The following is a 24,803-nucleotide window of genomic DNA, read 5'->3' as shown; positions in this document are numbered from 1 at the left end:
GTATAAAAATATATTGTGAATAAAATATTTATATAAATATTTATAGAAATATTTTTATTTATACAAATTATGAAATACAGTGTAGGAACTATAATACTGAAAACATTTTTAATGTTTTTTTATTATGCTTTTGTTTGACTTTTTGTATTTTGTTTTAATCAATGGCATTATTAATCAGCAAATGCTTCAGATGAATGTAAGAATATATCTGGTTTGAGCTGAACTTGAGTTAGGTATTTTTTTTTTATTTTAATTTTTGTCAGTAGTTCTGTCCTCCCCTCATATCCTTAGTGTTTTTTCCTGTATGGCAGAGACAAGAATTTGAGTGGGGGAACTCTTTAAGAGGAGAGAAGAAGCTGGATCAAAAGCAGTACCTCATTCTCAACACTCGTTTTCCTTCATCCCTGACTTCCCCTTCCTTTTAGCCCTACACTTTCTAAATGCCTATGTCATCTGATTGAAATGGTTTGTGAAAGAGTAAAATTGAAATTGTAATAAAAGTTTAGATTTTGAAGTTCAAGTAAATGATTTCTTTATAAAATATTTATTGTATGCATGATAGTGTGCCATATCTCTTGCAGACCTACATTTCTCCAAGTGCTGCTATATTTAAAGCAGAAGAGGTTGGTGATGAAACAGAGGCTATGCTGAACAACATGAGAGTTTATGGGACATGTATTATCATTCTGATGGCCATAGTAGTTTTTGTGGGAGTAAAGTATGTCAACAAACTTGCACTGGTCTTCCTTGCTTGCGTGATTCTTTCCATCATTGCCATATATGCCGGAGTTATTAAGACTGCTTTTGACCCTCCTGACTTTCCGTAAGTGCTATGTCTTTAAGTAGTTTGAGTTTTTTATAAAGAAAAAACTAACAGTGGTTGTGAGGGGAGGGAATAGCTACTGTAACCACTTCATGTTTTAGGCTAAACTTCAAAATACAAATGCATTGGCCTCAATGGCAGGTTTTATATGTTTTAGGCAACTATGTACTCATTTGTTGTTCTGAGTTACCTATCTGAGTATTTCTTATTGTTCCTAAGGTGTGATACTCTGGAAGATATTTTTTGGTACTTAACGTTGCTGACTTTTATTACATCCACACCTGAAGAACAAAAAGGTGGTTTTTTTCTGACAGTAAATGTAGCTGATTTATCTAAAGAATTAAACTAAAAACCTACAGAATAAAGTAAAAACTTCAAGAAAATGCTGTAGCTATGCACCGTAGTTATGAAAGAAACATACTTTCAAACTTCATTCTGAGGAAATTTTTGAAACTCCTGTTCTCCCTGCTTAAAATGGAGACATTGCAGTGTTCAATTCACTCGTTTGTGAAGGCTTTCTACCTTGTTAATAAAATCAAATTTTATTGTTCTCGCACATGGCATATTACTTCTTCACACCTTTAGTTTGTATATCTCTTGGCTCATGAAGAATGATTTTTTTGTCCAGTTATCAGCCATGTGAATTGCATTTTTTTTTTTTGCATCTTTTCCTATTTGGAGAGAAAGCAAATACATTAGAAAGCTTAATACATTATCAGATTAGCCTGGTAACTTCTGTTATGAAGTGCCATCTGTTACATAGAACTGAAGTTATCCTTTGATGTATAATTCTTAGAGATTCCATAGTACTTTGAAGTGTTGATAGTTGCATTACAAATTGAGCATTAAAGTGGTATTTGTGGACTGTACTGTAAAAATAACAAGTCTTCTGTTGAAAAAACAAGTGTGTTAAATTGACATTTTTCTGAAGAAAAGTTAAATTTCTAAGAAACTGTAACTTCCAGTTTGGAAACATTTATACATTGTCACATGTATAAGTGAAAAAGGGTTTATCTGAATTTGTAGCATAGATGAGACTTATTGCTAAGTTCCTGGAAACCTTATCTGTGGCTGCTACTGTGATATATTGTTGTTTGGGGTTTGAAAAAGAGAGGTAGGTTATCTTCCGATAAACATTACTGTTCACATTTTGGCCAGTCTGCCTCAAAATGAGAAACTCGGGTGTGGTTTTGTATTATGGTAAAGCTGATCTGGTAGTAAGCTGGTCACCAAAAAGGTCAGCTTCTACTTAGCTGGTTAGCTAGGTTAGCACCACTAACCTCTAAGTTCGACCACTGTATAGATGGTAAACTAGTTTACCTCATGATCTCCCAGCTGACCCAAACTGGGAGAAGTTTCCATAGGCAGAATCAACAACCCCTGCTGCTGTAAGGTCACCAAATCAATAGCAAAAAGAAAAATGAGCAAGACAAGTGGCAAGGTGATCTTTTTAGCAGCAGCTCTCTCTTAAATTTGCTCAGCTGCCATGCAATGCTGTACTGGTGTCCTGACTCTTCTGGAGGCATCTGCTCTCATTTGCTATTAGAAATAGGTTATTACACTAGGCCAATATTCTGCTTGGCTTAGTATACTTGTTCTAATGCTGAGTGTTATGTTTGTGCTGTTTGTTATCAGCTTTTTAACTGAACTCCTTCAGAGATATTAGATGTGCACTATGTGTTCTTTGACTTACCTGCCTAACATGAATGTTTTATTTGATGTTACTACTTTCATCTTCATAGGTCTTATATATAGCTTCAATATTAAGCAAGCCTGGAGTAGATATCTCCTAAACATCTTTTGTGTAGCTTAGCAAATAAATGTTCCTAGATCCTTAATATTTTTTGCTGCTAGGAATTTGCTTTTTGCAAACTATTAAGAGTTTTCTAATTTTCTTTCAGTTCAGAGTGTTTTAATTGCTTCCTACTGTGTGATTATTTAACTTGTACTCCCATCAATGTTTTTAAATTTTGCTGTTTAACCATCCTGGCTTATTTCCCTATATTTTGGCTTTTAATATTTTTGAGGGCCATCAAAAAAATTTATTTGCTAGAAAAGGGCATGGCATACTTGCTTAATCTTGAGTTAATTTTATTCCCAAAGAATAAATCAGAGGGCAAAATAGCTATTCATACCTTAAAGTAGAAATGCCTGATCAGTGTCTTAAAGTTTGACAATAGTTTATATGGAGAGATTATACAGTTTTAGCAGATGTAGTGTAGGCCATAAGATGGGTGCTATAAATAACATGTTTCCAGAGAAGTCTAATGGACAAAAAATGGCTTAATGTACAACACTGTATTGAAAGATCACTGTTTTTATTTTTGTTTATAGTATCTGTCTCCTTGGAAACCGTACATTGTCAAAACGCAGCTTTGATGTCTGTGCCAAATTTACTGAAAGCAATAATGAAACAAGGACTACAGCTTTGTGGAGTCTGTTCTGTGATAGCTCCCTTCTTAATGCAACATGTGATGACTACTTTAATCTCAATAATGTAACAGAAATTCAGGGGATTCCAGGAATAATGAGTGGAGTTCTAATCGGTAAGTTGGAAAGCAGTGATTTAAAAATCTTTTTGCATTACTTATTTGGCGTGTAGATGTTCAGTAATGTAGTGGTCTATCCTGTCACCACAACTTAAGCTCTTAATCTGTTTTTGTGAAAGATTGCTATCTGGAGTATGCTTCCTCCTATGAGGTTTTCATTTGCTTTAATTTGGGGGATGTTGGAGTTTTATAGGTGCTCTTTCAAAAGCCATTGTTCTATCAAAAAAAAGGTAGGAAAGTGTTGTGATTTTATTTAACATTGCTATTTTTTTATAAGTGTTTAGCTCTTTTGTATGCTGAATACATGTATTTTAATATGGTGTTCATTAGTACATTCTCAAACTCTCCAGAGGAAGAACTTGCTTCCAATTTACAGGTGTTGCATTGAGGGATGAGGTCCTGTGACTTGTCCAATGTGATACAGTGAGTTAGTGATGGGCTTGGAGAGAAGCAGTCTGTGTAGCTTTCAGTCTAGCATTTGGACAGCAGATGCTCTACAAAGTGTATAGATGCTGTTTACATTCCTGTGCAGTTGTGGCAGCTTGGGATTCCAGTTGCACTAGGTCATAGGATTCTTTTCGAACATGTAATGGATTGTATTGTTTACAAACAATGTTTCTGGGGATGAAATGAATGTTCTGACACGTCTCTCCTGCTTGTCTTTAAAATAAGGTTTGATTTATGTAAATATGCAACTCTATGTAGGAACACTACACAATCACTACTGCCATAGTAATTAAGTTTAAAATATCAACTCTAAAGTATACAAATACATAAAAGATACTAAATGAAATAGAGGCTTCTCTGAATCTAAACCTTTATATTTAAAAAAAAAAATCACTCAGTTTCCTAAATGAAATTTTTTTGAACTGCTTGTTACAAGAAATGTGGCGTAGGGTTTGTTCTCTGCGATGTATAATTGACCACACACATCTCTACAATTTTTTCTTGAATATTTTTACATTTTCTGCCCCAGCTCAGAAGGCAACTGTGCTCCAATTTTTTTCTACAGTATATGCTTTAAACTGCTATTTTGCTTTTGAAGGCTTCAGGCTAAGTAATAACTTTTCTTCTTTTGGAAAAAATACGCTCTTACCCCATGGCTATAGATTCATTGGGTGATGACTCTTTCAAAAACATGGGAAATCTGGCTGGACTGAATTAAGTGGGTCACATTAATTTATGTTTCCCTCAAGGAACTGGAATACTTCTGACAACTTGCTTTTACAAATGCTATGTGGAGACTTTCCCAGTTCCTCAAAACTTAGAGAAAAAACTGAATAAATGCTGATTTTGTCAGAAGTCAAAGATAACACCTATGTGTTTTACTGCTTCTATCCATTTCTGTTGTTGCTATCAGCTGTTCATGCAGATGCTACTTGTGAGCCTTTGGTTTCCTGATCTGAAACTCTCTTAAAAAGTTGGTTTTACGTTTGTCGTGTTTCAGTCCTTGGTAGCAATACGATTTCAGGTAAACTCATAGTTAGCACCTTGGGAGGTTCCAGGCTAATTACTAATTTTCTGATTTTGGAAAAATGTGCTCTGGTTCTGTTTACTGATTAACTAGCACTACTGTATAGAAGTGCATATCACTATCCTAGTGTTGTGTAATGCTAAGACTAAATTAAGTGGATCACCTGTCCTGCTTGCTGAGTGTGAGCACACATTCTGATGCCAAATGTAAGCTTGAACTTGACTGGCAAACATTTCGCAAGGAGGATTTTCCTCCACTGGTAGTGTAGGTTCTGTGTGAAGACTTTGTGGCTGCAGGCTCTGCACATTTTAACAATAATAAATTCTACAAATAGCTGGCCAAACAAGCCCATGAATGTAGCCCTAACAATAAGGAAATAATTTTGGAAATAGCTTTCATCATCATTCTGCTTCATGTTTCATCTTATGAAATGGGAAAGGGATTTCTGTTTTACAGAGTCTCCATGCTGATTTTATCCACTCATGCTGGCATATACACTTCAATGCATACAACTCTAAATGTGAGAGTACTTGAGCTGTTGTCACTTCTGTGTCATACTGAATTAAGGACACAGGCAGTTGAATCCTTGTTAAGTATTTAGTGCTTTTGGTTGGCAATGACAAACTGATTTTTGGACTTTATGCTCCATAGGGAGTGGATGCTAATTTGGAGATCTTGGAGATGACACTGGCTCTTGGTTTGTTTGTTTTGTTTTGTTTTGCCCCTTGTAGATAATCTATGGAGTGCCTATTCAGAAAAAGGATCAATAGTTGAGAAAAAAGATCAGCCATCAGTTGCTGGATCAGAAGAGACAAAAATGGCTGGACTCCCTTATGTTTTTACAGACATCATGACCTACTTCACAATGCTTGTAGGGATTTATTTCCCATCTGTGACAGGTAGATACAACTATTTTTCTTGAGTGAGTATGTATACTTATAGCTGCAAAAAGATTACATGTATCTGTGTATTTATTGATGATACATGATATTGCTAGTCTGTGTGTCCAGGTTTTATGTACCTAAAACTTTCTAGTGGTAGAGTGACACAGCTGGAGGCTGGTTATTTTGGGAAGTTATAGGACTTTAATAGGGAATCAGTTTAAGTGCTATTCTATGTCTGGAAATAAAACAAAAGCTGCATTTGTTACTAAATGCTTAGTCAAAATAAGATGCATACTTCTAATACTTTAATCTTCAAATGCATGAAAGAAAAGCTGAGTATTAAGATGATTGTTTCAGATGTTCAAGCTGTGAACCACCTATGATTTGCTTAAATGTCCAAGTTTTGCAGCTGTAAGCAGTAGAGACTTTCTTTGGTCAGGCTTAAAGGTTAGATTAGCTCTGTATCATTTGACTGAAATAATCAGATAAATTTTTCTCTAAAAGTCCCAACTCAAGCAATTGCAGAATCAGATCTCTGTTACAACGTTGCAGCAGTGTTTGCTAGTAGACTACTAAGCAGAGGTGTCCCTTCATGTTCTTGACCTCTACGTTCCCATTTCTCTACTTCAGCCTTTTTTATCAACTTCTTATTGGATCTGAGCCTGTGGTTAGGGTTTCATTGCATGGAATATGTCAATGCTTTTGCACCTCAACATTAGCTTCCACATTTTTGCCTCCAACTCTGGTCAGGGCAATTCTAGAAAAGAAGGCAGAGTTAGTTACTGTATGATTTTTCTCTCCTGTCAGAGGATGTGCTAAAAAATATTTTTGTCCTTGTGTTAGAATCAAATAGGAATGTATACATGTGATTTCTTAACCATTCTTCTTGTACTTCCTGCCTGCTCCTTTCTTTCTTTCTATATTTTTGTTTAATTTATTTATTTGCATATCTTATTATGTATGGTCTGTTTAGTAGAAAGCTAGTGCATTTGGTCACACTGGCTAAAATTGCTAAATCGCCATTAGGCTATAGTATCCATCCCTAGCATTTTGCTACTCCTTTGTATTTCCCCATTTAAAAAAATATTCTGAAGTTGTATTTGAGAATTTATTTTTCATTTCTTTTTCTGTCTTTTCTGAGCTTTCTGGAATCTGTTCAGTCAACAATGGGTGGTAACACAGATTTCTGAATAAAATGAAGGTATAAATTGAAGATTTGAGCAGGATTTTAATACACTTCTGTAGCCTGCTAATGATGTGTTAAATAGGGCTTAAAGTTAAATGTTCCTATTCTATTAGTTATTTAACATGGAGTTAGTATTAACTGTTTTTATGACATGAATTTGGTCTCTTTTTAAGGTATTATGGCAGGTTCAAACAGATCTGGAGATCTTAAGGATGCTCAGAAATCTATTCCTACTGGAACAATTTTGGCTATTTCAACTACATCTTTTATTTGTATCCTTTATTCTGTGATTTTTTTTTTCTAGTGTGCATTCTGTAGGTATAATGGTATAGTTTTTTTATTGTAAAGTCTTTAGAGTTGCGTTAGTATAAAATTAATTAAATCTAAGAAGATATATTTTGGTCTAAAATATAAACATTCTTTAAGATATATGAATTTTATTTCTATGTATGTATATATTTTTATGTATTCTAGGTTCTACTACTGCTTCAGATTCCAAGATTGAATTGATGCTTTTAGTTAGTGTTGTAGAGGTGTTTAGCAAACTGTCAGCAATAGAAATTGTTAGTCCTTCAACACCTAGAAAATACAAGTACTTACTTGTATGACAAAATATCTCTTGTGCTACATGATGTATGAACTGGCTTCTTCCAGTACTTCACAAATCAACTTGTAGTAGGAAACAATTAAAAACCGGACACAAAACAACACCCACCCCCATCCCCACCCCCCTTCATTATAATGAACACTTTCCTTTCATCTCTAGGTGAAAAATGGTCGTTTTTCTCTCTCAATGTGTATAATTATTTATAATGTAATTTTCCTTCAGTCTCAGTAATAGATCTTTCCTGTATCGTGTTGTTTGGTGCCTGTATAGAAGGTGTGATATTAAGAGATAAGTAAGTTGCATTCAACTTCTAATCTTAAAGGGAATATGCATGATCATGGGTTATGTTAACAGAACTCACTAATGGATCGTCTGGGAAATATCTATGTAATGTATTTTTCTTTTGCTTAGGTTAAAATAGGAGGGAAAGTATCTGTTAAACTGAGATGGCTGCAAAAACTGGTCAGATTATCAGGCTGTATCCCTTCAAGAAGTATAAAAAGAATGCAAGATAAATGTTTGGAGTGTTGTGAATAAAATGTTCTTGTGACAGCAAATCATGATATTTGCAGAGCTGATGGGTGGTTTAAGGGAAGTGGTATTACTCTGGGAGGAGTTAATATGCTTCTGAGGAACAAAGGCTTTAGGAAAAGAGGTTTTTTTTTGACAGTTAAAAGACAAGAAGAGCTTATGAGAGAGAATGCAATGCACCATCAGGACTATAATTTCCACTCTTGTTTTAAAATATCAGTTGTACATCAGGAGTTGTCAGTTTTCATCCATGTAATTGCCTGAGGATAATTTGAGGCACAATGTGAAGCATGAAGGGAACAAATGTAATGGAGATTTCAATTCAAATTCTCCTAAGGGAGAAATTTATTGACTGAGATGAATCTGTTGGCGGGTTTCACATTTGCTTTCTTGCTGGTGTGTGGTGCTCTTTTTCTGCCAAGGCCCAAGTTTGCATTTGGTGATGTAGTAGTATTGGGGTATTGTTTGGAAGATAATGGAGATGATTCTGAGACAACTTATTTCAAAACACAGTCTTTTAGGCTAGAAGGAAAACCATAAGTTAAAAGCTGGATTCTAATCAAAGCTAATAAAAAAGCAGCAGGGTACCATTTTTATTTTAAAATGGTATTGCTGCATCAGTGAATATCTCCCATTTTTTTTTCTTCAAAGTACATACACAAACCAAGTCAAGCTGATGCTTAAGAAATAGTAAATGAATTCTGAAATATAGATTAACGTTACTCACTTCTTTGAAAGTAACGTATTTGGAATTTACTGGGGAGGGAGAGGGGGACGGGTATTTTGCAAACTGTAGGTGATCTGTCATAGAGCAGGATACATTGTAGCAAAAACATTGAATTCTTTCGTTTACACTGCTGCCAGTTCTTGTTTGGCTGAAATCCAGTGTATCAGTAAAATGTATGGATTTTCGTTTAAAAAGTGGTGTGGGGTTTTTTGTGTTTCTGGTTTTCTGTGTGTGTTTTGGTTTGGTTTTTTTGATCTGGGTTTCTTTCATTATGGATTGTCATATCTGCCATGGGAAAAAGTAGGTTGTGCATCTTTCAGTGTTTGACTTCCATCTTTTCAAGTTGTTCTTACCCCATGTTTAATTAAAACACACACATTAGAATTGGAATTGAGAATGAATGTGCAGCTGTGTAAGTGTCATCATAGAAGCATATGGTTTTTTTCTACTATATTTTTTAAAATCGGTTTCTCCTTTTTCCATCTGCTGAAAGTAGCATGTAGTCATGCATCTGAGCTTGGGCATATGCAAGAATTTGAGCACTGGCTTACGTTAACCTGGTAACTCTGTTTTTTTGACCCTGTTCAAGACTGAGTCTGAAAAGAAAAAGTATTTAATTTTTCTTATTCTGTAACCTTTTCTTTTCTTTGGTGTTTATTTTGAAAAACCTTTTAAAAGCATTGAAAAAAATTATTCTATCACAGTGTAGATAGTCTTAAAATTGATTTTGGCCACTTACTACCAAAACTAAGATGAACTACAAGAAGTTTACTTGCTTTTAAAACAAAAACATGTGGTTGGGGGTTGCTGAGAGGGAGAGAGAACCTTTTAGTAGTTTACCAAAGATGTCGATAAATAAACATAAAGTTTGAGTATCTTAAAAAATCCCCAACCAAACAAAAAAAAAACCCCACCAAAAAACCTCCTAGTGGCATTGGATGAGATGCTTAAGACTAATGAAAGCACCTAGTCCTGACTTACGCTCCCTTATTTGCCATGGTCAAAAATTGCATCAGGTAGCATGATAGTCAGAAGACATGTGAATAACTTGAGATGTCTGTGTCTAATAGCTTCTCTATTTACTTGTCCATATGCTGGTGTCACCCTATTAACAGGAAGGGCTAATACTTTGATCAATCTCCTGCTTATGCCCCAGGGTATACCTGTATTACTTGTAGAAGAGACTTCTGCAATCTAGTTTCTAGCAGTCACAAGGATGCATATGTAAATACTCGTTATTGCTGTTTGTTAATTCTGTAAAGCTTGCCAGGATACCTAAAACCTGCTGCATGTATGCTTAGAGGCAGCACTTATAATGAATCAATTATAATGTTTTCTTAGAACAGCAGAATGAAGAGAAATTTGTTGGTTGAGAAATCCAGTAGTGCCTACTGTGACATGGTGTTTATTCTTGAAAATGCCATTGTCCAAAAAGAGTGAAACGTGGGTGTTGAAGCTATAGTAAAAGTTATTTTAGTACTTACTGATGTTTTTCTTCTTCTTCTTTTTTTTTTTTCCTTCCCTTTCCCGAAGGTTTGGAGAAGCAGTTAATGGAAATCTAGTGGTTGGTACTCTGGCCTGGCCTTCTCCATGGGTTATTGTGATTGGTTCATTCTTTTCAACATGTGGTGCTGGTCTCCAGAGTCTCACTGGTGCACCCCGTCTGTTGCAGGCCATTGCAAGAGATGGCATTGTGCCATTTATTCGAGTGAGAAATTTTTTTTCTTTATAGCACTTCAAATATGGCTTGTAAATACAACAAGCATACTGGGGTGGGGGGCAGAATCATGACGGAGTTTGACTTGTGGCAAGGGATTGTAATGGAATAAATTATAAATGCTGGGTTGTATTGAGAGAGACAAGTGAAAATTTTTATTTAGTATGATTCTGTCTTATGAGGGTTAGATTTGAAAGGAGTGAAGAATTGGAAGGGAAAAATCTATGTGGTGTGGGAAGTGAGGGAAAGGACATCCAGGAGAAGCAGGATGTTTGAAGAGGGATTTGAGGCTTGAAAAATGCTTGCTGTTTTGGAGTGATGTAGTCGCATGCACAATTAAGGAAATGAATGCAAGGAGATTAATATAGGTGAAAGAATATGACATTTTTAAGGAAAAAAAAAAACAACCCAGAGGACTTGAAACATGAACAGAAAAAATGTCATTTGAATAAAAGGAAAGGAAGATTGATGGATGACAGGAAGCTAAGAGAAGAACACAGTATGGAGAAAGAGTGAGGTGTCCCCAGACATTTGGAAAGGAAGCCATTATGGAAAATGTAAATGAGGGTTTAGTCTTCATAACTGTATGGAGGAATATGGAGGGCAATAAATACAGCTGGAGGCATTTTGCTGTCCATCACCAATATAGCTGGATAGAATTTTCCCTAAAGGAAATTGCCACATGCAAAATGATTTTTGGTAGAGCTCTATGCAGGAGCACAGGCTTACCTAAGTCCTCTCTAAAGATCAGTATTTATGTTCACAAGTACTGAGTTGATGCCTATTTTGTTATGTTACAAAAAAAGCCATCCTCAAGAATATTAGGTTTTTATAGACTAAACGTAAATCTCTGATTTATGTGGATTTTAAGTTACTTAAGATGATTTCTACAGCAACTGCAATAGTGCTTTAATGTTATGTAGTCATTGCTTACTTTAGTAAACAGTTTTCATATTGGAAATATGTGGGTTTAAGATTTTTGTTTGTGGCCTTTTGTAGTATAGATTGATTAATTTTCATTTTTTAACTAATAACTATTTTTGGTCTCAGTTCATATTATGTTTGCGAGTTCATAATTCTTGACTGTATAATGAACAGCTTTCCCTAATTTCACTCTTTACTTGAATTGAGCTAGGTATTTGGTCATGGGAAAGCAAATGGAGAACCAACTTGGGCTCTGCTCCTTACTGCTGGCATTTGTGAAATAGGAATTTTGATAGCCTCATTGGACAGTGTAGCACCAATTCTTTCAATGTAAGTATGATTTGTGGTGGTTTGTGTTCTTAAGTTAAACGATAATTTGTTTTTGAATTAGCTAAGTAATGATTTTTCTTTTCCCCTCCTCAAGACTATTTCCTGATGTGGCAGGAAGAAAAATAGAGTAAGCACTGCTCAGCGACAGCTAAAACATCCTTGTGTTATTAGCACGGTTTTGGTTACAGATATAGAATATAGCACCATATGAGCTGCTGTGAAGAACAATTACTGTCGCAGCCAAAACCAGTGTACCATGGTTGTCAGTTGTTTGCTACCTTTTTTCTGAAACCTTTGTTTGAGGTTCTATATTATGCTAATACCGTATTTTGAGGCCTAATATTCTACAAGTATTAATTTAATCTGTCTTGTGTTCTGTTTGCCACTGTGAACACAGCGTACAAGTTCCTATCCTTTTTTGGATTGTGTTCAGCCTTTTACTGCAAATCTGCCTAATTTAATTTCCTATTAAAATGCCTTTTTTTTCTTAACAGGTTTTTCCTTATGTGCTATATGTTTGTAAATCTGGCTTGTGCAGTTCAGACACTTTTACGGACTCCCAACTGGAGACCTCGTTTCAAGTATTACCATTGGTAGGAAATATTCCATCATTCAGAAAAGTTAAAACTAATTATGCAGCCCTAAATTGTTGATTTTTCTTGCAATAATCCAGTCCAGACAATTCTGTGAAAATTTCCTTTTGGACTTAAACGAGTTATGATTCACATACTGAGTATTCTAAAAGCAATATTTTATTTCATGTGTTTTGAAGTAAGACTAGTAAAGCTGTGATCATGAAAACATGTGGCTAATGTAGAGGGTTTGGAAGGGGCTATAGGATGATATTTAATATTGCTTATAAGCCAAGAGATCCTCTGAATATGACAGAATGAAGATGGAAGGAAAATATATCTTTTATATATAGATAAGGAGAAATTGTTCAGGATAGTTGATATGATTTTTATATTATGCAAAGAAATATACAAACCCACAACTTGTACAGAAAAGAAATAATTTCGTATACATCAGTTGGCTCTTTAACGATACGATCACTGTTTTTGTAATACATCGTACTTTAGGCATCGCATTTGATAACTTCAGAGGACAGGTGGACGCTTCACACAATTATACTAAAAGTGTGGGTGTGTTTTGTTTTTTGTTTAGTGGTGTTTTTCCTTAAATGGTTTAAGAGTTCAAACATTTCAAACTAGGTTTGAGAAACTTTTTGATTTTTACTGAATTTTAAGAATAAATAAATCAGTAGTTCCATTGAGAAATTTTAGTGCTGAAATGCCTTGAAAACGAGAGCCTTTAGGAGATAAGCTGGCCTGAGTTTAGGATGTAAGAGTTGCTGATTACTTTTCCTTTATAAGTACTGGGTAAAAATGAAATGTCATGTTTTTAGCCCTGAAGAATCTTTTTGAATATGGTCAGCAAGCAGTTACTAATTTGGCTCCTAAAGCTCCAAATACATCAGTGCCCAGTCTGTCACTGCAAACATGCAGTAGTATTTGCAACGTCAAGAAGGAAAATGGGGGATGGCTGTCTTTTTGGTTGTGGTGGTGGTTTTTTGTTTTGGTTTGTTGTGTGTTTTTTTTTTGTTCCACCTCTGAATAATCTGATTGTGGAAAGAGTATAGTGCGAAGTTCAAGTAGCTTAAAAGCCAAGACATGTGGTTAAGGTAGCAGGAGGTACAAAGTGGACCACAGTGAGGAATAAAAATGAAAGGTTTGTGGCAAGGCAGCTGCAGAGTTTGTAACCGTTTGGCAACAATTCTTTTTTGTATTTTCCCCAGAGCGATCAGTGAGCCAACTGACTCAGTGTATGACTACACAATCACCTCTAGCCAAAGCAAGTGTCAGAATGCTTGGCTAGAACTGGGATGGGGCTTTTTTTTGAATGAAAGTAGAGTCTTACATTGGCAAAGTCACATATGACAGAGCAGCTCTTGTTCTTTTAGACGAACTACATTTTTAGATCGGTGTCCTCAGAACAGGTAGAAAGCATTTCTTTGGTTTAAAATTGGGTGCACTTGAACTCAATGCTTGTAATGGTACTAAAGAAGCAAACTAAAGGTGCCAAACAAAAGTTGGGTCTACTGAGACTCTCAGTGCAGTGAAAGGTAGCTCTAATTTGGAAATCAAGTGAAAAGAAATCTGGGGTGTTGTATATGAATGAAGGTATTCACATAACTGTCCACAGTTCTGAGCTGATTTACATCTATCTTGAATTAATAGTGTGGTCAAACTGGATGTATACACTTTAATCTGGAAATGCTTCTGTAACTTTTTTCAGCTCATGGTCATCCTTTCATTGTAGCCCTGGAATTATTTTTTTTTCCTGTATTCTCCTCTGCTGTCCTGTGAACTTGCTTAAGAGACAGGCCACAACAGAAGTGGAGAATATAATTGATGAGTCAAATATAATTTAAACCAATCAACTATTTTTGCTGGAAGTAACACAATGTTTAGTTTTGTTTGAGATTTTTTTTTTAGCTTAAATTCAACTCAGTAGTGAGTGATTGTAATGTGTTTTGAAACCGACCTTGGAGGTACTGGTAGAGATTCATAAGGGACAAATGTAGTAAATATATTGTTATATGTAGTTCAGTTGTATTGTTTATGTAATACAAAGGTTCAGAATGTAATTCTTCTTTTATAAACTAAAACTGGATGAATGTATTTCAGTTTATATGTTAGCTACTAAATGGCCTTTGAACAAGAAAGGCCTTTCTGGAAGATAACTTGAATAAGAAATTGACTTTGTAGAACATTTGCATGCCTATTTAAAAAAATGGAAAAAAATGGTTTCTTTTAGGACTCTCTCATTCCTGGGGATGAGTTTATGTCTTGCCTTGATGTTCATTTGCTCATGGTACTATGCTTTGATTGCCATGCTAATCGCAGGATGTATATACAAATACATAGAATATAGAGGGTAAGACCATATATCTTATTTATTCTATATTTAATATATTTAACATCCAGCAAAAAGCACTTCTGTATAAAATAGATACAGCTGAAGTAATGGAATTAAGAGTATTCCTTGAAACAAGGTAGGATCCCATCTCTGTTAAGAGTTATAAATTTTCAGGTTCTAATTTGTCTGGAAGTCCTGTTCCAAACTTCTCACCAGCTAGAACTAGGTAAAATAAGAACGAATACAATTTTCGGTTGAGCAGAGATTATGGTGTAAAGTTTTGATACTTCAGGAACATCACCTGTTAATGACACGCAGCAACTATCACAGAACTGTTACCTTCTTAACTTGTGCTAAAGCCCAGAAACTCTATTCATTTGTGTGGACTTCAGTGCTTTTTAGAATGAATTATACTGAACAGTCCAGAGCACCCACTGGAAATTGGCTTTCTGGAGCCTTAGATGATCTCCAGATTGTAATATACTTTGTATTTTGTGCACTTGACAAGGGGCACACATGGAGCCATACCTGCAAGAAATGCTGTGGAAGAGCATGCAGATTGCATTAAAAAAAAAATACTCCTGCCCTCTTTCCACCCCCACCCTACCCCACAAAAAAAAAAAAGCCCAACCAAAATAAACTCAACTAAACAATGTATCTAAATGCTAGAGGTGATTATGATTAGTTGTGTCTATGCTTTCCTTTTCTGAGGAAAGATACCCAAATGCTGAAAGATTCTAGTCAGGAAAAATAGAAAGATCTTGGAACAGGAAATTGACGTTGTTTTGATAAGTGATTAAGCAGAGGTCTGTAGCAGATCACCTGGTATAAACTGCTTCACCTTGTGTGTTTGCCATCTTTTAATATCTCCATTTTCAGATTAGATGTTCTCCTGTAATGTAATGGCTCAATTTCCTGGATTAATTATAAGGAAATTAATTTGCCTATTTTAGCCAGGAATTCAGATCAGATAACAGTTCTGCTTGTGTGTGTGTATGTAGGTAGGCGCATACATAGAATTATGTGTACATTCAAATTTGTATACAGGCTGGCACACAGGCAGCACATCTACCCTGTAGAATGAGATTCTTCTTTGCAGAAACTTAGCTTCTTTTCTCCCTCACTTTACAAATGCAGAGGCTGATTTGACCATGAGGAGAAACTCACCCTGAAATGTTCTAAAAACTGCTGTCTGGAGAAAAACTTAATTTTTTATTTTACTTTTTAGATAACTAAGTAAAAGAAATTTACATTGGTTGTGCTATATGTCAGGGTACATTTTAATTGCCATGTTCTTTAATAGCTTTTGAATTCAGTTTCACTTATTTCATCTAAATTTCAAAAGAAGGCTAGAGGAAACAAAGTTCAGTGAGAATTCATGAATGGAAATAAGACCCCTTGCCATAGTAGAATCCCTACAAAGGAAAACAATGTGTTAGCCTAACAGTTTGTTCTTATTTGGTTGGCCACCTGACATACAGTATAGCTTAGTACTGGGAGAAAGAAGAGTAGAAAATGCAGGGAGATTGAAAGTGGTCAGGAGGGCAGATAAAACTTCAGGCTCTTCTGGGAGAGAAACTGGGAAGAAAGGAAGTAGAAAAAGCTGTAGTGGTGGTGTTGGGGGGAGGATCTAACACACTAATCCATACAAAGTCAAGTATCACTTATTCATTCTGCTACTTTTAATCAATTCCTTTTAAGTAGCCCTCACTTATTCAATCCAGTGTTTAAAAGCAAGTTAAGTAGCTGCCAGGATTAAAAAAAAGCTCTTTAAGTATCAATAATATAGACCATAATAAATATTAATAAATACTTAATTAGTAGTTCTCTTGAAGAGACCTGAGTGCTTCATCTTGATTAGACTTCATTCTTGATATAAGTCTGCAAGATGAGTTTTTTCAATGCATTCATGCAAAAAAGAAGTGTTCATTTTTTATCCCCATTATCCCTCCTATGAGAAAATGTACTTAATTTGTATAAATAAATGGGACCCTGTTAATTGAATCTCTTCTGCACGCTGAAGAGCGGAAAAAGAATGGGGTGATGGAATCCGAGGACTGTCTCTGAATGCAGCTCGCTATGCCTTGCTTCGTGTTGAAGATGGTCCTCCTCACACCAAGAACTGGAGGTAAGTCCTCACCTTTCAAGGCCACACAGTTCTTGAAATATGTGAATCTATTTGGAATACTGCTGGTAAGGCTAATGGCTGGAGTGAAATTCACCTTTAAAATAAATGTTTTAGCTTGGCCATGGCAATGATATCATTGCAACAGTAGTAATTTACTGCAAGAGAATGCTTGATTATTTATAGGTTTTTCTGCTTCAAAGGAAGAGTTATCATTGAGACCCACTGTACAGAAGAAACACTGCATTTCCATGTTTATATTGTGTGTTTAGATATATGTTGCCTCTGAAATACATTGTATAAATATACAGAGAGTCCATTATTTAGTAAATTAATTTCTGTGGCAATCTTTTTTTTATATATAGCTTCACTTAATGGCAACACTTTAAATTGCTTAGATATCATAGAAAACATTAGATTTTGTTTTAGTCCACTTGTTTGTGATGAGGTTAGATGTCCACTACTGTTTTTGCAGTATATTTTTACTTGTTAAACTATCAATTTTCTCAAAATACAAAAAATCACTTAGCATTTAAAACAAAATGATGTTTGCACATTGTCACTTTTGATCAATGTAATGCAAATCAGAGGAACTCTGAGTAGTAAAACACAACAAAAAACAAAATCTTTTAATGTGATGCTTTAATTACAGTCACTGCTCTGTGATAGTACCCCTGGCTGCATGAACATGCTGTGTTGTGTTCCCCTTCAATGTAATGACATTGTTTATCATGAGATTAATGCACATAAGCAGTTATTGTGGAACACGTGAGCCACTGCTGTTATCTGTGTCTGAACTTGGTATCTTGGAGGCACCAATGTAACGTAGTGTTGACTGTTAAATTCCTGTTAAATGTCTGAGATTGCTTCAGTACCAGATGAGTTACCCTTCTATGTATCAATGTAATTGCTGGAATTGAACCTTCTTGTTACATCTTAAACTGTGCTAGTTTTGTGGCAGGAAGTATACCCCAACTCTTTGTTGCTCTTTTGAACTTATGGTAATCACAGGAAAATTATAAAACGTTGGTTTGGGAAAAGTAAGCAGATTGGATATCCATTAAAGGAAACACAATGCATCCTCATCAAGTATGCAGTTGAAACTGAACTTGGGGTGCTATCAGTACTGCTAAGGGTACAACTGTTCCTTTGAAAGGCCTATGCAGGTAGAGGAATGGGTTGACAAGAACATAATGAAAATGCAGGATGAGAACAAAGTCCATTACCTGGGATGGACTTGTCCAGTGCAATGGTACAAGTCTGGGAACCTGCTCTGATGAAAAGGACCTGTGGTTCCCAGTAGCTAGTAAGCCAGCAGTGTGCCTTGGCAGTGAGATGATGGACTGCATCAACAGGAGCATAGCCAGTATATTGAGAAGTAAATATATTCTCTTCGCTCAGTACTCCTTAGAATGTCTGGGAACCTGCTCTGATGAAAAGGACCTGTGGTTCCCAGTAGCTAGTAAGCCAGCAGTGTGCCTTGGCAGTGAGATGATGGACTGCATCAACAGGAGCATAGCCAGTATATTGAGAAGTAAATATATTGGGAAACACTTCTCTTCGCTCAGTACTCTTTAGAATGTATCTAGAATATTTCATCCAGTTTTAGGCACCATCATGTAGGAAAGACATCAGTAAGCTGGAGTGAGTTCAGGAGAGGACCGCTGAGATGATGGCTGTGGCACAAAGGCATATCTCCTGTGGGGAGAGAATGAGGGAGCTATGCTTCCTCAGCTCAGAGGAGGCTTAAGGGAAACCGAAAAGCTGATATAACTATGGTAGGAGAATGAGAGAACATTAAAAAAATGGAAAAAGAAAATGGAGATACAATAATTAAGCATTGAAGAGGCTACCCAGAGATGATATATTTCTGTCTCCAGGGAATTTCAAAATCCAATTGGTTGGAGCTGTAAACAGTCTGGTGTGCATCCAATATTTAACGACTTGAAACAGTAGATTGTGTTAGATGACCTTGGAAGGGTGATAATTTTTTCCAACCTAAATGATTCTATGAAGACCCTTAAGATCATAGAGGCCAACCATAAATGTAACACTGCCAAGTCCCACTAAACCATGTGCCTAAGTGCCATGTCCATGTTTCACATGTCTTTTAAATTCCTCCAGGGATTGTGACTCAACCACTTCCCTGGGCAGCCTGTTCCAATGCTCAATTCAATAGTTTTCTTAGCAAAACTATTCTTTAAGGTAGCTTTTTAGAGTGGTACTATAGGAGCTCACATAGGTATTCTTTACCTGAAGTGTTGTTACTATTGTAAATTATTACTTCATTGCTTGATAGTTGAATGTTTTCCATTGAATTAAGCACTTCATCTGCATTTTATCGATTTTAATGTTCCAATTCCTTCTTGCTTTTATGTATGTATATGTATGTGTGTTTAACTTTTTTTTTTTTAGACCTCAAGTTCTGGTCTTGTTAAATTTGGATAGTGAGCAGTTGGTGAAACACCCTAGATTGCTTTCTTTCACCTCTCAGTTAAAGGCTGGTAAAGGGCTGACCATTGTGGGCTCTGTGCTTCAGGGAATCTACTTGGATAAATGTGCAGAAACTCAGAGAGCCGAAGAGGTATGTAATAGACAGCTTGCAAACATCTCTCACTTCTGTTGGTATTTAAATGTTGGATCTGGATAACTCGTATCTTGAATTAGAGTAGACTGTTATAAAGAATAATACGTTAATTTTTTACTATCAGTGCAAACAATGATTATGTATAAAGAATAAGTTGATAGGTGTAGCAAAATGTTTTATAAAATTTACCAATAGGATGAGGCAATGCTAATACATCTTAGATTTTTATTTTCTTTAATATTCAGAGCCCTGGACTCTCAATCAAACTATATTCTTGAAAAAGCCAGCTGATTTGTAACAAATTACTTTACAAAAAACCCTAAATGATTTAACATCTATGTAACAATTGCAGATATGCACATATTATGCAGTGCGGCATAATTTCATCCTCTGGTTGTATACATGATACTATTTTCTACATTGTCCTATGAATGCATAGCAGAGCTAGGATTAGGAGTAGTCTCTGCCAGAATCCTAGTCTGTTGCTTGACTGTAAACAGGATCCTTCTTGAGATCTTTTACTTTCCCTTTTTTTTCCTTTCCCATTTATCCCATATCTTCAAAGAAAATAGGATGAGGTAGGAAAAAAATACTAAGCTGTCATGTAATTTAAGATGACATCCAACTGTGCTTACAAACACAGGAGAACTTAATTTGAGCATTTTTTTTTCCTGATGGCTAGTCAGTATTTGACTCTGCTACACCATTGAAATTACATAGACATTTTTGAGGGAAGCCTTGGAAAATACCTGAACTTAATTTTAAATTGCCCCATGAAGGGGAAAAAGAAAAGTTAGACTGAGCTGCTGAAGATCCATTGTTCATACAGCTTTGACTTTGAATGCAAAGCAGTTTTCCCTTTTTCTTCGATCTTAAACAACTGTACTACTTTATTTAATCCAGTATTGGGGTAACTTGGTATACATAATTATATTTGCTTAGGTACACAAACTCCCCTACTCCTAACTTTAGGGAGTGGAAAAACATTTTTAGAAAATACCATGTTTCATGTATTTTACTGAATACTATTGAAAAACCTAGTGCCTTTAGAAAAGTACAGTAATGCCTACTTCCCAAAATGGTTAACATTTCCAGTGTTGTTGAAGAGTATCAGTTGAAATGTCTACTGTTTTGATGCAAGTCGTTATCAAAGTTGTCTAAAAAAAGCCTGTGATTTGTTCAGATCTGTTATCTCTAAAATAGATGGGCATTTGAGATGTTGAAATGGACTTTAAGCTGGCTGCCCTTTTTGTCCCAGCTTTCTTTCTCCCTCTTGGTATTCAGACTTGTCCCTAGTGTTTTTTTTTAAATAACAAAGTATGAAGTCAGATAGCCTAGCTGATACCACATGAAAAGGCTACAAGAGAGCAATTAGCTTGGAAACGTGGTGGAGAAAGTCTAGCAATGATGCATACGTTGTGCAAGTAATTATTAAGCTGTTGTTAAGAACATATGTTAGTAGAAAGTGAGACCAAGAATACAGTTAGGCCTTGGAGACTGTTTACCCACAAGGATTTGAAATGTTGCCTGTAGCAACATTGTCTTAACTTGAAATCAACCTCATTTTTTGAGAGATGGAACAGGAATGGTTTTAAAGGAGACCTAATCCCCAGGTTCTCTAGAAAGTCACACCTGATGTTATGATCAAGGAAACTTTTAATTTTAAAATGGAAATGAAGGTGAATTGTAAAAGTTTGAGCATCTGGAGGGCTCATTGGTTTTGAAGAACTTCAACTGGAAAATATTTCTGGAAGATTTGTAGGAAATCAAGATTTCTCCTGTCTTTTAAAAAGAAAAAAAACTTGGCTTTGTCAAGTACAGTTGTGCTATTTCAATTGACGTGTCCTTGCAGATATTGTTTGTATAGACAGACTTGTTAGCTTTGCTACCAAATTCTCTCAAGATTATTTTTTCCCCTCTACTAAACAGAATTTCTGAGGTGTAGCCACACTGAGCCAGTGCCAGGCATTCTGTGATCTGTTCCTAAAGGCTTTTGATTAGGAATTCCGGTGTTTCCAAGATTCTAGGTTACAATATTCTGGTTCTTCATTCTGAAACCGTGCTGATCTCCCACACAAGTCATTGATAATGATGGGATTTTTAATGTCTTGCCATCAAAACATGGTTAATACCAAAGCTGATGTTCCCTAGTCAACTTTGATACCATTTTAAATGCTACTTTAAATTCCTTGGTTTGTCAGTGTTTAAATGAAGGGGAGCCATGTTGAAATTAAAGGTGTGCAGGAGACTTAATCTAATCAGTTTAGCTTGTCATTATTCAGCCAGTTATTTCAATTGTCTCCTGCACACCTATTTTTTCCATGTTGGGAGCTGATAAATGTCAAAGTAATGGAAGGAGCTTTGGCAGCCTCTTCTTCTGGAGTCCTTTGCATCACATTTTCCCAACCATTTCAATTCTAGAAGAAAGGACTTGTCATTTCCAACAAGTGGTGCTTTGTCAGTCAGCTGTTTTGACTTTACCTGAATTAGTGTTACTTTATTTCTCCTTGTCAATGTGGTTTTACTCATGCCTTGTTCATTCTTTTTTGGAAATAAAAGGGTGAATAATTAAAGCAGTGAAAACTCTGGTGTGGTGTCTTTTGGGGAGATAGGTGTTTTGGGTTTTAGTTGCCACAGAATCATGTTCACTCTTTTGAAATTAGTAGTTTCATGGTGTTTGTTGTACATTGTAGTTAATGTTTTAATTAGGTCTGTTACTCCTTATGGTGTTTATTACCAGTGTTGATGACTGCATTTCCCCATGTGTAATCTTCCTTTTGCAGAATGTTAAGGCCTTAATGGGAGTAGAAAAGACTAAAGGATTTTGCCAGATTGTGGTGTCTCCTAATTTCAGAGATGGAATTTCTTATTTGATCCAGTCAGCTGGTCTAGGAGGAATGAAGCACAATACAGTCCTGATGGCATGGCCGCAGTCATGGAAGCAAACAGAAAATCGTTTCTCATGGAAAAACTTTGTTGGTATGTGTTCGTTCATTCGCTTTCTACTATACATGTATAATACAACTATGTAACTAATGTATTTGCTGTGTGGAGGAAATGTGATGCTGAACATCCAGTGGACGGTTGAATATTTCCTCGCATCTGATTTCATGTGGAGTGGGTTTTCTCAGCCCTCAGTCTCTTCAATCACGGCTTCTCTTGTTTTTAATTTTAAGCAGGTTAGTCAATAAACCCAGGATGTTCCTCCTTTTTTTCCTCTTTTTTTAATTTATTTTTTGTTTTACAAAAATGTATTTTTTCTTCTTCCTTTTTTTTCTTAAGCCTTGGAGGATTTAAGCTTTTAAATAAAAACAAAAGCTGTGAATGAAAACTAGATGTTCTTGATCAAATGTCTTGTTTCTCCTTGCAGACACTGTACGAGAGACAACAGCAGCTCAGCAAGCACTGTTGGTGGCTAAAAACATTGACTTATTTCCAACAAATCAAGAACGTTTTACTGAAGGAAACATAGATGTGTGGTGGATTGTTCATGATGGTGGTATGCTGATGTTACTGCCTTTTCTCCTTCGACAGCACAAGGCAAGGACAACACAAAATGGCTGGGATTTCATTTCCAGCATTGAATAGTTGCAAGGGTTTCTAATAAAAGACACTTTGACCTTGATAGCTGTGCATGGTGATAGCATTATGAATTGTTATAATGTATTTTTTTATAGGTTTGGAGGAAATGTAAAATGCGTATCTTCACTGTTGCTCAAATGGATGATAATAGCATTCAAATGAAGAAGGATCTTCAGATGTTCCTATATCATCTTAGACTGAATGCTGAAGTAGAAGTTGTTGAAATGGTATGTTACTGCATAAGTTTTTAGGTGCAATTGAGACTAAATGGGAAAATGAACTTAGTATTTTTGAAATGGAAATATTAGAACCGGTATAAAAAGGGAGAGACTGCAGTCCCACCAAGAATAACAAGTTTTTTAATGCAACACTATCTTGCCATTATACAATGTTAGTGTATGTGGCAGTGAGTTTAATGGCTTTTCTAAGTATAGTTGTGCTATTTTGATGTGTTAATGCCTACTTTATTTATGAGGACTAGTCCACAGAGTTCATTCAGGAAGGAAAATCTTGAATTTTTAGCAGGCAGTGAAATGTAAGGGTGAATGTGGTTAATCTGATAATCCACAGCATACAGTATGAGATGGGATGAACATGTCTGTCTTTCCAACTGCTGTATGAAGATCTCTCTGGAATAAGGAATCCCTAGGCCTCTGTGAAAGTTTGATTTTATTGACAGCCTCTTTAGCACTGAAGAGCAAGACAATATAGCTACGAGTCAAGATTCACAAGTCAAATAGTTACAAAATAAATTTAGTAACTTTTTTCCCTTTTAAATACTGGTTGGAAGCTGCTAGAGAGGAGGTACTAAAGCTGTAGTCTGTCTAGACCCACTGGTTTTGGCAACTAAGTAAAAACTTCATTTCCAGCACTCAAGGGTGACTAGCATACAAAAACCTATCAAAAAGATTTATCATGCTAGTCACCCATAAAGCAAATTTTAAGAGTGTTTTAAATTACTCATAAGAAAAACGACTTAGGAAGAACTTGGTTAGTATTTCGAACTAGGAAGTTGTTTTGCTTTGAGTGCTTGAAAGACTAAAATGTTGCGGTGTGTGCAGCTGAAAGAAGAGCGAGTGCCCTAAACAAGGCTTGGCCTTGGTTGGATTTTGACCAGAAGATAGTATAGAAGGCACAATTTATTCTTTGCTTATGTGGGTCATATTTAACCCTGAACATCTTCCAAAAGATAAGAGACATGTTATGAGTTTATGATAATACAAATGACTGCTGTAGACCTTGTGTTGTATTTTTAGCATTGAGCTGATGTGAAAATATATGCTGGAGTTTCTTCATAAATGGTTCTATTTGTGAACATTTTTCATTGGTGAAAGGATAATACGTTATTTTGTGGCTCTAGACATATTTTAAGGAAACAAATGTGTGCGCATGTTCAGGAGGCAGCAATGAAGACCTAGTTTAAACAAGTGCTTTCTCATTTCTGCAGCCTAGTTGGAACAAAACAATGTCTGTCCCGAGTACCTCAAATTTATATAAAACCCTCAAATTTATATAAAAATCACATTGATATTTTTATAGCAGGATAGCTCATTTTACAAGATTGCTGTTTGAAGATGAAGTTTTAGGAATGAGGACTGAAATAGTTGATCAGTTATATGCTTGGGATTACTCTAATGCCATAAATGCAGGACTGAATGAATGCAGGAATGTATGTGGCACACTGTCTAAACTTTGTTCTTTTGAGTAACATTTTTTTCTGATGTTTCTCATGCCAATCTGTTTTGCAGTTTGAAAATGATATTTCTGCATTCACATATGAGAAGACCCTTATGATGGAACAGCGATCTCAGATGCTAAAACAGATGCAACTATCAAAG

General features: G+C 35.7%; 1 protein-coding gene across 1 annotated transcript in view; it reads left to right on the top strand.

Moving 5' to 3' along the window:
• Positions 1–46: 46 nt before the first annotated feature.
• The window catches only part of LOC104542877 (solute carrier family 12 member 7-like), a gene marked incomplete at its 5' end in the record, with an annotated part of 34,132 nt that continues 9,375 nt past the window's right edge, over positions 47–24,803 (top strand). Inside the window, 16 exons of the mRNA XM_010187338.1 lie at positions 47–113; positions 563–823; positions 3,158–3,369; positions 5,578–5,745; positions 7,090–7,188; positions 7,758–7,815; positions 10,315–10,489; positions 11,634–11,752; positions 12,247–12,345; positions 14,570–14,689; positions 16,695–16,799; positions 19,212–19,380; positions 22,167–22,362; positions 22,754–22,923; positions 23,061–23,192; positions 24,714–24,803. The exon at positions 24,714–24,803 is cut by the window's right edge and continues 7 nt beyond it. Of these exons, the coding sequence (XP_010185640.1) occupies positions 47–113; positions 563–823; positions 3,158–3,369; positions 5,578–5,745; positions 7,090–7,188; positions 7,758–7,815; positions 10,315–10,489; positions 11,634–11,752; positions 12,247–12,345; positions 14,570–14,689; positions 16,695–16,799; positions 19,212–19,380; positions 22,167–22,362; positions 22,754–22,923; positions 23,061–23,192; positions 24,714–24,803 (2,240 nt within the window). The remainder of the gene's footprint in view (positions 114–562; positions 824–3,157; positions 3,370–5,577; positions 5,746–7,089; positions 7,189–7,757; positions 7,816–10,314; positions 10,490–11,633; positions 11,753–12,246; positions 12,346–14,569; positions 14,690–16,694; positions 16,800–19,211; positions 19,381–22,166; positions 22,363–22,753; positions 22,924–23,060; positions 23,193–24,713) is intronic.

Source organism: Mesitornis unicolor, unplaced genomic scaffold, assembly GCF_000695765.1.
Source record: "Mesitornis unicolor isolate BGI_N332 unplaced genomic scaffold, ASM69576v1 scaffold13636, whole genome shotgun sequence".
Lineage (NCBI taxonomy): Eukaryota > Metazoa > Chordata > Aves > Mesitornithiformes > Mesitornithidae > Mesitornis > Mesitornis unicolor.
This window is presented reverse-complemented; position numbering and strand designations above follow the sequence as displayed.